General features: G+C 41.5%; 2 protein-coding genes across 3 annotated transcripts; one reads left to right on the top strand and one right to left on the bottom strand.

The window, feature by feature from the left end:
* Window positions 1-5,058: 5,058 nt before the first annotated feature.
* Window positions 5,059-7,509, top strand: LOC6045919 (3-oxoacyl-[acyl-carrier-protein] reductase FabG). 2 transcript variants are annotated; one of them, XM_038264332.1, is made up of 2 exons: window positions 5,059-5,080; window positions 6,656-7,509. In XM_038264332.1, the coding sequence occupies exons 1-2, from the start codon at window positions 5,059-5,061 to the stop codon at window positions 7,405-7,407; spliced, it is 774 nt and encodes a 257-aa protein (XP_038120260.1). In that variant the 3' UTR covers window positions 7,408-7,509. The 2 variants fall into 2 exon arrangements, with proteins under 2 accessions (XP_038120260.1, XP_001863196.1); XM_001863161.2 differs by lacking the exon at window positions 5,059-5,080 and having other exon boundaries at window positions 6,548-7,509.
* A 55-nt stretch (window positions 7,510-7,564) lies between these two features.
* On the bottom strand, window positions 7,565-8,656 carry LOC6045922 (chromatin modification-related protein MEAF6). The gene is made up of 3 exons (XM_001863162.2): window positions 8,462-8,656; window positions 8,186-8,389; window positions 7,565-8,123 (listed from the first exon to the last, which is right to left on the bottom strand). The coding sequence occupies exons 1-3, from the start codon at window positions 8,537-8,539 to the stop codon at window positions 7,749-7,751; spliced, it is 657 nt and encodes a 218-aa protein (XP_001863197.1). The 5' UTR covers window positions 8,540-8,656; the 3' UTR covers window positions 7,565-7,748.
* Between the last annotated feature and the right edge of the window lie 1,665 nt (window positions 8,657-10,321).

Genomic DNA, 10,321 nt, shown 5'->3' with positions numbered 1-10,321 from the left:
GTTGAGTGTATTATGTTTAAAACTAAAATTTAAAGTTCACGATTTTTTTTCTAAATGTTGCAGAAAGCCTCATAAAAAATGCGGATGGTGTGTCCTAAAAAAACAAAAATCATTTATTAAAACTGTTTTTTTTAAGTGATCTAAGCGTCAAATTTTTCAAAAACCGATCACGGAAATCAACTCTCTAGATAATTTTGCATAAAAGTATCCAGACTGACTATTGTCCTAAGTCAAATCCTTATGAAGAAACAGCGATTTCGAAGTAAAAACGATTGTCCACGCTCCATAAAAAAAAAAAGATTTATTTTGTATGGACATTGTCCATGCACGAGAGGGGGTCTGAAATTCCAAAAATTGTTCACGTGGTTTATGAATCAAAAAAATCAAATTATTCGCTCTACAGCATCGCCTTGGCGTTCTCGATTGCGAGATTCCTACTCGAAACTAAGTGTCCGAAAGCTTGATTGTTGAGGCAATTGCAAACCTCTTTTAACACCTTAGCTTCCATCCACCCCGGGATTCGAACTGACGACCTTTGGATTGTTAGTCCAACTGCCTACCAGCGGCTCCACCGAGGCAGGACCCAGGGAGACGACTCCTCCACCTGGACTGAGCTAACGACCAAACCTTTTTAGGTTTAGTCCGGGGCCAACACTTACTTCCCGTCCGACGGAAGGCGTGATCAGACAAATCTCGTCTCGAAAAATGCCACCGAGACCTTCTGGGATCGAACCCAGGCCGACTGGGTGAGAGGCAATCACGCTTACCTCTACACCACGGGTCCCGGCACGTGGTTTATGGATGGTTCCTAAATAACTTTGAAGGCATTTATTCAGGGGATGAATGAAAAATTCCATCGATAGTTCCCGAAGTTTTGAAAATACTGAAATGTCTGTAACAGAAATTTGGGTGCAAAAGCTATGGTTGATGTGTACCGTTAAGTTTAAAGTTTTCCATGTTTTAAAAGTTTTAAAACTAAAAAAAAACAAATTATTCGCTCTACAGCATTGCCTTGGCGTTCCCGATTACGGGATTCCTGCTCGAAACTTGATGTCCGAAGGCTTGATTGTTGAGGCAATTGCAAACCTCTTTTTACACCTAAGCTTCCATCCACCCCGGGATTCGAACTGACGACCTTTGGATTGTGAGTCCAACTGCCTACCAGCGACTCCACCGAGGCAGGACCTAGGAAGACGACTCCTACACCTGGACTGAGCTATCGACCTAACCTTTTTAGGTTAGACCGGGGCCAACATTTACTTCCCCATCCGACGGAAGGCGTGATCAGACAAATCTCGTCTCAGAATTTGCCACCGGGACCTTCTGGGATCGAACCTATAAAAACCTATAAAAACCTTTAAAAGTTTTTAAAGTTTTTAAATTTTTCAAAGTTTTTAGGATTTTTAGGTTTTTAAAGTTTTTAATTTTTTTTTAAGTTTATCAAGTTTTTAAAGTTTTTAAAGTTTTTAAAGTTTTTAAAGTTTTTAAAGTTTTTAAAGTTTTTAAAGTTTTTAAAGTTTTTAAAGTTTTTAAGGTTTTTAAAGTTTTTAAAGTTTTTAAAGTTTTCAAAGTTTTTAAAGTTTTTAAAGTTTTTAAAGTTTTTAAAGTTTTTAAAGTTTTTAAAGTTTTTAAAGTTTTTAAAGTTTTTAAAGTTTTTAAAGTTTTTAAAGTTTTTAAAGTTTTTAAAGTTTTTAAAGTTTTTAAAGTTTTTGAAGTTTTCAAAATTTTCAAAAATAAAAAAAAAATAAAGTTTTTCAAGTTTTTACAATTTTTAAAGTTAACATTTTTCAAGTTTTTAATATTTTTAAAGTATTAAACATTTTTAGAGTTTTTAATATTTTTAAAGTTTTGAATGTTTTAAAGTTTTTAGTGTTTTTAATTTTTTTAATTTTTTTTATGTTTTTAAGGTTTTAATGTTTTAAATGTTTTTAATGTTTTTAATGTTTTTAATGTTTTTAATGTTTTTAATGTTTTTAATGTTTTTAATGTTTTTAATGTTTTTAATGTTTTTAATGTTTTTAATGTTTTTAATGTTTTTAATGTTTTTAATGTTTTTAATGTTTTTAATGTTTTTAATGTTTTTTAATGTTTTTAATGTTTTAAATGTTTTTAATGTTTTCAATGTTTTTAATGTTTTGAATGTTTTTAATGTTTTTAATGTTTTTAATGTTTTTAATGTTTTTAATGTTTTTTAATGTTTTTAATGTTTTAAATGTTTTTAATGTTTTTAATGTTTTTAATGTTTTTAATGTTTTTAACGTTTTTAATGTTTTTAATGTTTTTAATGTTTTTAATGTTTTTAATGTTTTTATTTTTTATTTTAATGTTTTTAATGTACATATTAAATGTCTTAAATGTTTTTAATGTCTTTAAGAGCGAGTTGTGGCGCTATAACCACGGCAAATAGTGTCCAGGGCATTCGTGGAAATACAATGTCCCATCCCAGAGGGTCCCGGAGTACCAAACCTTCTTAGCATGGTGCTTCCAACGAATACAACCAAATCTCGGAGCGTAGGGTGGTGTGTTTCCACGCTTCTTCCTCCCCTGTCGATTCAGAATTGTGTTGTTGTTCGAATACTCAGTGCTCAAACTCAACCCAATTAAGAGTCATCTCTGCGATACGGCTTTACGTAGTAGGCCTGGCCGCTGGTATTCGACCTACTTACGAAAAACCAATATCAAAAATGCTCGAGATTGTTCATCTACACGTCCTTCATGTGCCCCATACTAAGAATAAATGAAATTTTGTTTCATTTTCGAGAAAAGCGAAAACTAGTGTCAGAGGTCACGGTGGCTCTTACGGCTTTTTGAAAACTCACCCGAGAAATGTTAAAAAATGACAAGAAGAGTGCTAGGCGTCATTGGCTGCGCTAGGGTCTGACTAGATTAGATTAGATTAGATAAATGTTTTTAATGTCTTTAATGTTTTAAAAGTTTTTATTGTTTTTTAAAGTTTAAGTTTTTAAGAGATTTCAAAGTTTTTAAAGCTTTTAAAGTTTTTAAAGTTTTCAAGTTTTTTAGATTTTTTTTTTTAGGTTTTTAAGGTTTTTCGAGTTTTTGTTTTCTGTAATTTTTTTTAAGTTTTTCAAGGTTTTTTTTATTTTTTAAGTTTATAATGTTATTTAAGGGTGCACAGCAACCAAGGAAGTTGTTGTCTTCTTATTTCAAAATTGACAAATTTACGGACCCAATCCTGAAACAATCAGATTGTAAAAATTGTCAAACTTTGTTGTAAATAACTTTGAAGACAGTACTTTACTGCCGCTCAAATTAAGTCCGTCCCATATGTAATTTTGTCAATATTGAGTTAATAGTGCAGTTTGGTTCGAAATCATGTAAACTTTCAGAAAAACTTTTAAACTTCAGTTACTTTGTTCCAGAAAACCGTAGAAAATTCACTAGCACGGGACGGGACAAATTTGTCTTGCGTTTTTCTCGGCTTGCTGTTTTTACATATGGGACGGACTCGATTAGAGCGGCAGTTTAGTGGATGAATAAAGAAAATCATATTGGTAGTGTCCGTAGTTTTGAAATTACTAAAATGTTACAAATCTTAATGCAAAAGCTTTGGTTGATGTGTACCATAATGTTTTTTTTTTCTAAGTTTTATATTTTTTTAAGGTTTATATCACCTCCGTGTACGCACGAGAGCAAGCAGCAGTCAAGTGCTCAGTGCTCCATCGTTTTTTCGATTTTTTCGCCGTAGTTTACCGTGATTAGCCGCGAGTTTGCTCCTGCAGCATGCCAAAGGCCGGCCGTGGCCGTGGCAGTTCGAGTGCGGCCTCGAAAAACCCGCGAAGTTCGTCTACCGGCCGTGTGCAAAAGGTAAACAAACCAGCGCCGTGTCGGCCGCCATCGCGCAGGGGAGCGTCAGCGCTGAAGGCATCGACAAAAAGTTACTACATCCCGGATATGTCCCAAGATCACCAGTGCGAACCCGTTCCGGTACTTCCGGTGCCACGACCAGTGGCACATCAACATCCGCCAACATCCCCATCAGGAACGAGTTCCAGATGCTGAGCGACGACGAAGAAAATAACAACTCTGACGGTAGCAGCACTACCGACGACGACGACGACGATGATGGTCGTGCACGGAAAAAAGTGCCGACGTCAAAAAAGAACAATTCTCCAACGGAACGAAGACCACCTCAATTTTTGTTTTGGACACGTTGGCGGACGATGTTGACGAGTTGCTGGAAGGCCTCGGATATTGTCTGAAAATCGGTAAGTCGGCAGTGCAAGTGATCACACTGAACAGAAAGATTTCGACCTGGTGCTTGAAGAACTGAAGCGTAGCAACTTCAACTTCTACACATACGACCCAGAGAAGCCCCTGTTAAGGTCGTCTTGCAGGGTTACCAAGACCGTCCGATCGCCGACCTGAAGCGACACCTCTCGAACGCCGGAATAAAGCCACGGGAGATAAAAGTGCTCTCGCGAAAGACAACAGTCACAGGTACACACACCCTGTACCTGTTGTACTTCGACCGCGGCTCCGTCAAGATCCAAGATCTGCGGCGGACTAAGACACTGGACGGTTTTTGGGTAAACTGGCGGTTTTACACCAAGAACCCGACAGACGTAGCGCAATGCCACCGTTGCCAGAAATTCGGCCACGGCTCGTGGAATTGCAACCTCCGGCCCCGCTGCGTGAAGTGCGGTGAGTCACACCTCTCGGAGGCGTGCGCACTGCCACGAAAGGCGGACTTGGGGAAAAATGCAGAACAGACTAAGCCCCGCGTAAAGTGCGCGAACTGTGACGGCAACCATACCGGTAACTACCGCGGATGCGTCGCGCGCAAGGCTTACCTCGAGGAGCAGGAAAAGAGGAAGAAGAAAGCAGCAGCGTCCCACTCTCCTCAGCGAAGTACGAGCGCAGCCGTTCCTGCAGCTGGGCAGCGTACGGTTCCAGCGGACAACCCAGCGATCCCTCCTGGATGGGGGCGTTCGTTTGCCAGCGTGGTCGCTGCCGGTAGCGGCGATGCGGCCCAGCAAGGAGTCACCGGGGAAGATCTCTTTACCCTGCCGGAGTTCTTTGCTCTCGCGGGGGGAGATGATGACGCGGTTTCGGAGCTGCCGTAACAAGGCGGAGCAATTTCTGGCCCTCGGAGAGCTGATGATCAAGCACATCTATGATTGATATTATTTTGTCTGTGATCTAGTTTTAAGCTTTCTCTCTATCTATCCTTTTCCCATTGCACTTTCTGTAAGTTTTTTGAAAACTTTTTCTTACTCTTGTCTATTCCATAGTTATAAGTAATAATTTTTCGATTGAATTACGATGTAAATCACAGCTGAAAGGAACACCAAAACTCTGTTGTGTACCTAAATGAACTCATTGTAAATTGATTATTCACAAATAAAACCGAATTGAATTGAATTGAATTAAGGTTTATATTTTTTATGTTTTAAGGTTTAAGTTTTTAGTTTTTGGTTGTTGGTTGTTAGCTTAAGTTTTTGTGAGATATTGATAGCTGTAAATCCCCTCTAATAGGGGAAATCTACCCTTTCCAATCAAACACCTATCTTCGTCATATGGAGAGTTTGATGCTCGATTAAAGCTCCAAAAATACTATTTGGGCTATAAACTTACCAGCAACAGCACCGCCTAGAGTATGCCACTTACTGGCCAAAAAGATCTCATTTAATGCACTTTTGATCATAATTTGTATTTTGCGAGACCACTTCTCATCATTTTGTTGGCACACACAGTGACACACACGAGAATCCCTCAAACGCTTAATGAATATCGCCAAAATTAACTTTTCACTTTCGCTTACTTTTTCACGGCGCTTAAGATATGAAATTGCTTCCAACTACCGGCAACATGTTCTTTTGATCATTAGTAAGGCACTCACTTGAAGAATAATCCCGAAAAATGTAATAAATTAGCAAGCGCCATCAAAAACAAACGCGCCAAGTCGTTTGACGTTTCAATTTTCACTTTGCATTCCAATCGAAGGCTGAAGAAAACCGAGCGAGAGACGAAGGCAAAAGAACAAAGGCTGGCCGTCAACACCACCAGCAGCACAGCCAGCGATGCCAGGAAACTTTCCCTATAAATGCCACTTTTCGTGAGTGTTCGTTTGAACTGTCAGCGCAAATGGCAACACTCGACAGAGTGTTGGAAGAAAAAGAACTAAGCCGATATTAGAAAAATGGGCGTGGCCCAATGCATTCGCCTCGATTAGAATACCCTTGGGAATTTTTTTTGTTAAATGCTTGGTAAAGAAATAGAATAACTTTTAGTGAAAGTGAAAATAAACAGAAATGTTCACAAAAACTTGCTCTACTCGTTGGCGTACTTGGTTTTAGTAAAATTCAAGGGAGACTCTAGATTATCCAGCATCATTCAAACACGACCGCTTATTAGGATTAAAATGGGTAGATTTCCCCTATTTACATTTAAGAAAAGCGTTCGTTCAATTAAATTAAATGATGATGCTCATTCGTTTCAAAAAATAACGCCCAAAATGTAGGCAATCAAAGTTGAATGCAGAACAGCAAACTAATCTACACTCGATTACACCAGCTCACTCTTTCATGATTGTTTGAGAGATTTCGGCTGTTCAGTAGTTGCTAGCTGTCCGCTTGTTTATCAGTCGCGCAATTGGTTTACGTAAGAATCCGAGAGATGAATTTTGCCGGTAAAGTCGTCCTCATTACCGGGGCCAGCAGCGGCATTGGAGCGGCCACCGCACTGAAACTGTCCAAGCTGGGCGCTTCGCTGGCTCTGACCGGTCGAAAGCTGGAAAATCTCAACCAAGTGGCGAAGGAGTGTTCCGAGGGCGCGGCTAGTGCTCCGTTTGTTGTTGATGGAGACATTACGAAGGAAGCGGATAATGAGCGTATTTTGAAGGCGACCTTGGACAAGTACGGCAAGTTGGACGTTCTGGTTAATAATGCCGGAATCATCGAAACCGGAACCATCGAAACGACAAGCATGGAGCAGTTTGACCGGGTCATGAACACCAACATACGCTCGATCTACCATCTTACGATGCTGGCGGTGCCGCACTTGATCAAGTCGAAGGGAAACGTCGTCAACGTGTCCAGCGTCAACGGAATTCGCTCGTTTCCGGGCGTTTTGGCGTACAACATCTCCAAGATGTCGGTGGATCAGTTCACGCGCTGTGTAGCACTGGAGCTGGCCGCTAAGAACGTCCGGGTCAACTGTGTCAACCCGGGTGTCACCGTAACGAATCTTCACAAGCGCGGAGGAATGGACGAGGAGACGTACAAGAAGTTCCTGGAGCATTCGAGGAATACCCACGCCATGGGCCGCCCCGGCCAGGCTTCGGAAGTGGCCGATGCGATTGTGTTCCTGGCGAGCGAGTCGGCATCGTTCATCACCGGAGCAAGTCTGCCGATCGACGGTGGCCGTCACGCGATGTGTCCCAGATAAAGTTGTACCAGGAAAGAATTGGTAAAGGACCGACGTCAACACTGAAACTTTGGCATTTATAAAAGCATTTTACTGAATATATCGAATTTTGCATAAAAAACAAACTGTGAGATTATTTGTCGAAAGGATGTGATATTAAGTGACAATCAAAATCAAATTTACCTTATTCGTTACGCCATGTATTAGTTCAGTAAACTTACAATTAACTATCGACACTGGTTCGTGTCTTCAAATTTACAACTATTCGACCTCGACATCACATACTAAGAACGGAGTCAAGTTTTAAAAGATGTTTTTATATTTCAATAATTGTTATGTCCAATTTCAAACTCACCCTCTCTCTAGCGATGCCGAACTTTCTTGTTCGAGCTGTTGCTCTTCTTGACCGATCCCACGCTAGCCTTGTGCTTGGCGGTACTGCTCGGCGTGCTGACCTCCTTGGCCAGTGCCGCGGTGGACGTGTTCGGAGTGTCCGTAGGGGTAGCCGGTCGGGTCAGGAACGAGGTTGACTTTTCAATCGCGCTGCTCTTCGAGGAGTTGAGACTCTTGCTGACGGCCGCGTTCTTCAGCGTGTTGTCGTGCGCCGACCCGAGCGAAGAGTTTGAATTGATTGCGCCAATCTGATTGTCGCTGGAATCGTCGTTGGTCATCGAATCGGACTCGCTGCCATTACGGTCGTGTTTGGCGTCGTTCGGGTCCACCAAACCGCTGACGGCCTAGAAAAGAGAGCAAACTTATAATCGAAAGCCCTCGCATAAAGGCAGCTTCAGCAACGAACCGCCATAGAAGTAATGGAAGACTTGGAAAACAGTCGTTCGGCCTCCTTGAACTTCCGGTTGCGCTTGTCCGCCTTGGAGTTGGTAGTTTTGTTCGTGGTCAGATAGCGATCCCATCCCCGGATAATGTTCCCGTACAGCTGGGTGTCCTCTAGGTAGGAACCTTCGAACGCGTAAATCTGCCGTTCAAGATTGGCGAGAGTTTCCTGTGGAAGAGGCAGCGCTTTAAACGTAAACAAATTGACCAAGCTTGGCGCCATTCGACGCGAATAGCTTACCGAAATTTCCGCCTTTCTTTTCACCAGTTCAGCCAGCTCGGCACGAGTATCCAAGCTGTTGGATGATTTGGTGGACATTTCGATTTCCTTATAAATATTTTATCAATAAAGTTAGAATAAGTTCCAATTACAAATTAAGAAAAAATCTCAAAACTTCTGCGTTGTTTGCAAATATTTGCTAAGGCAAACTGTCAAACTTTGGTAACCTCCAACACACTCATGTACACGCAACTTCAAAATCACTGAGTTTCTCAAAAACCGAACCTGCTCAGAAATGCGTAAACGCACCATCTATCAGATTTGAGTGAATTTCACTCAGACTAGCTAAAACAAGTCGATTTGCTCAAATGTAAAGTATGCACTTCGGAAGAAACCGGTCAAGAAAAATTTCAAATGGGCAGCAGCGGTAGCGAAAGCAAGCCAGAGAGGGTGAAGAAAAGCCCCAAGAAAACGTTTCCTCTTTTTTGTTCTGCCGTTCGTAAATCTGTTTCTTGACCCCCTTTCTTTTGAAGAGCATACCGGCCCAAAAGGACTCAGGAAGGAATTTCTAGCCAAACAAATCTAGTGTTTTTTGTTAATAAAAAATTACTTAGGCAAAAAGTATTACTTAGGCATTTATGACCCTATTGAGCAAGTTTATCACTCGCGAAATATCTTTCAACCAAGTTTAGGTGATTCTGAATCAGTGTGTTTGCTTTTTTTGTTTTGATGGCTTAACATTGCTTGGATTGTTTAAAAAATGCGTGATTAACTTTTCTGATTTTCCAAACCAATTGAATGCTTTTGATTAGATTAATGTTTAAAATCTTGCTTTTTAGTTCTGCTAACACTGTTTTAAAAGGGCCCGAAAGCCCTATGTATTTTTTTATGTACACTCATTCCCCGATGGTTTGACACCAACTGTCAAACGAACGAGGTCACTTTTTAGTTTGAGACCCCTTTTACACGGAGTTCACACACACCACCAAACGTTTGTTTTGATAGTGTGCGTGAGCGCCGTGTAAAAAGTGACAGTTCATCACTTTTTAGCAAGCTTCCCTGCACCGTGCGGTACACGCGGTTCACTTGTCCCTCGGATTTGCTTTGCGCTTGCTTTGTTCGGTTTACACCCGTACCCTCGCCCGTACCCGACTCACACGAACCGAGGGTATTTTGGTTCATCGTACCACCGCACCACGACACTCTCGGTTCGCCGCGTCGGTTTTGTGTCTGGCACTCACCCATGGCATGAACCCGGTGTTTGAACCAAGGTGCTTCACTCGGTTCGAGCCGAGGTACGTGCCGTGGTATGCGCTGGCGGTACAAAACGGGTTCAATACCACGGCGCGTACCACAGCACGCTGGGTTCATGCCATGGGTGAGTGCCAGACACAAAACCGATGGGGCGAGCCGAGAGTGTCGTGGTGCGCTGGTACGATGTACCAAGATACCAATACACAAATGGGTTCAGGCACGTACCGAAGCTAGAAAACCAAACCCGCGGTTTGCGTTGGCACTGGCGCATGGGAAGCTTGCTTTTTAGTTTGACTTTGACCAACCAACGGGGTACAAAAGAGGATCAGAAATGTTTTTACATCATGTTTTTTACCGTTGTTTGCACACTTAGAGCATCTCCACCGGTGCGCACATAAATGAGTGACTGTTTTGTTCACCCACAGCGCTACTATTTTAGTTTAGTCACCCTTCCCACACCGGTCGTTGATAAAACGGGTTGATAATATAGTCACTGCCAACCCCACCGGGGGTGAGTACACTCAAACCCCGATGGTTTGACACCAACTGTTGTCAAACGAACGGGGTCACTTTTTAGTTTGACACCCCTTTTACACGGAGTTCACACACACTACCAAACGTTTGTTT

This window comes from Culex quinquefasciatus, chromosome 3 (genome assembly GCF_015732765.1).
Source record: "Culex quinquefasciatus strain JHB chromosome 3, VPISU_Cqui_1.0_pri_paternal, whole genome shotgun sequence".
Taxonomy (NCBI): Eukaryota; Metazoa; Arthropoda; class Insecta; order Diptera; family Culicidae; genus Culex; species Culex quinquefasciatus.
Note: the sequence above shows the minus strand (reverse complement) of the source record. Positions and strands in the feature narration are given on the sequence as shown.

Excerpts from the sequence above, each read along its gene's own strand:
- LOC6045919 (XM_038264332.1), top strand. The coding sequence starts at position 5,059 with ATGACGCGGTTTCGGAGCTGCC. Across the intron at positions 5,081-6,655 it reads GACGCGGTTTCGGAGCTGCC|TCGTCCTCATTACCGGGGCC; the intron begins GTAACAAGGCGG and ends TTGCCGGTAAAG.
- LOC6045922 (XM_001863162.2), bottom strand. The coding sequence starts at position 8,539 with ATGTCCACCAAATCATCCAACAGCTTGGATACTCGTGCCGAGCTGGCT. Across the intron at positions 8,390-8,461 it reads AAAGAAAGGCGGAAATTTCG|GAAACTCTCGCCAATCTTGA; the intron begins GTAAGCTATTCG and ends CCTCTTCCACAG. Across the intron at positions 8,124-8,185 it reads CTTCCATTACTTCTATGGCG|GCCGTCAGCGGTTTGGTGGA; the intron begins GTTCGTTGCTGA and ends TCTCTTTTCTAG.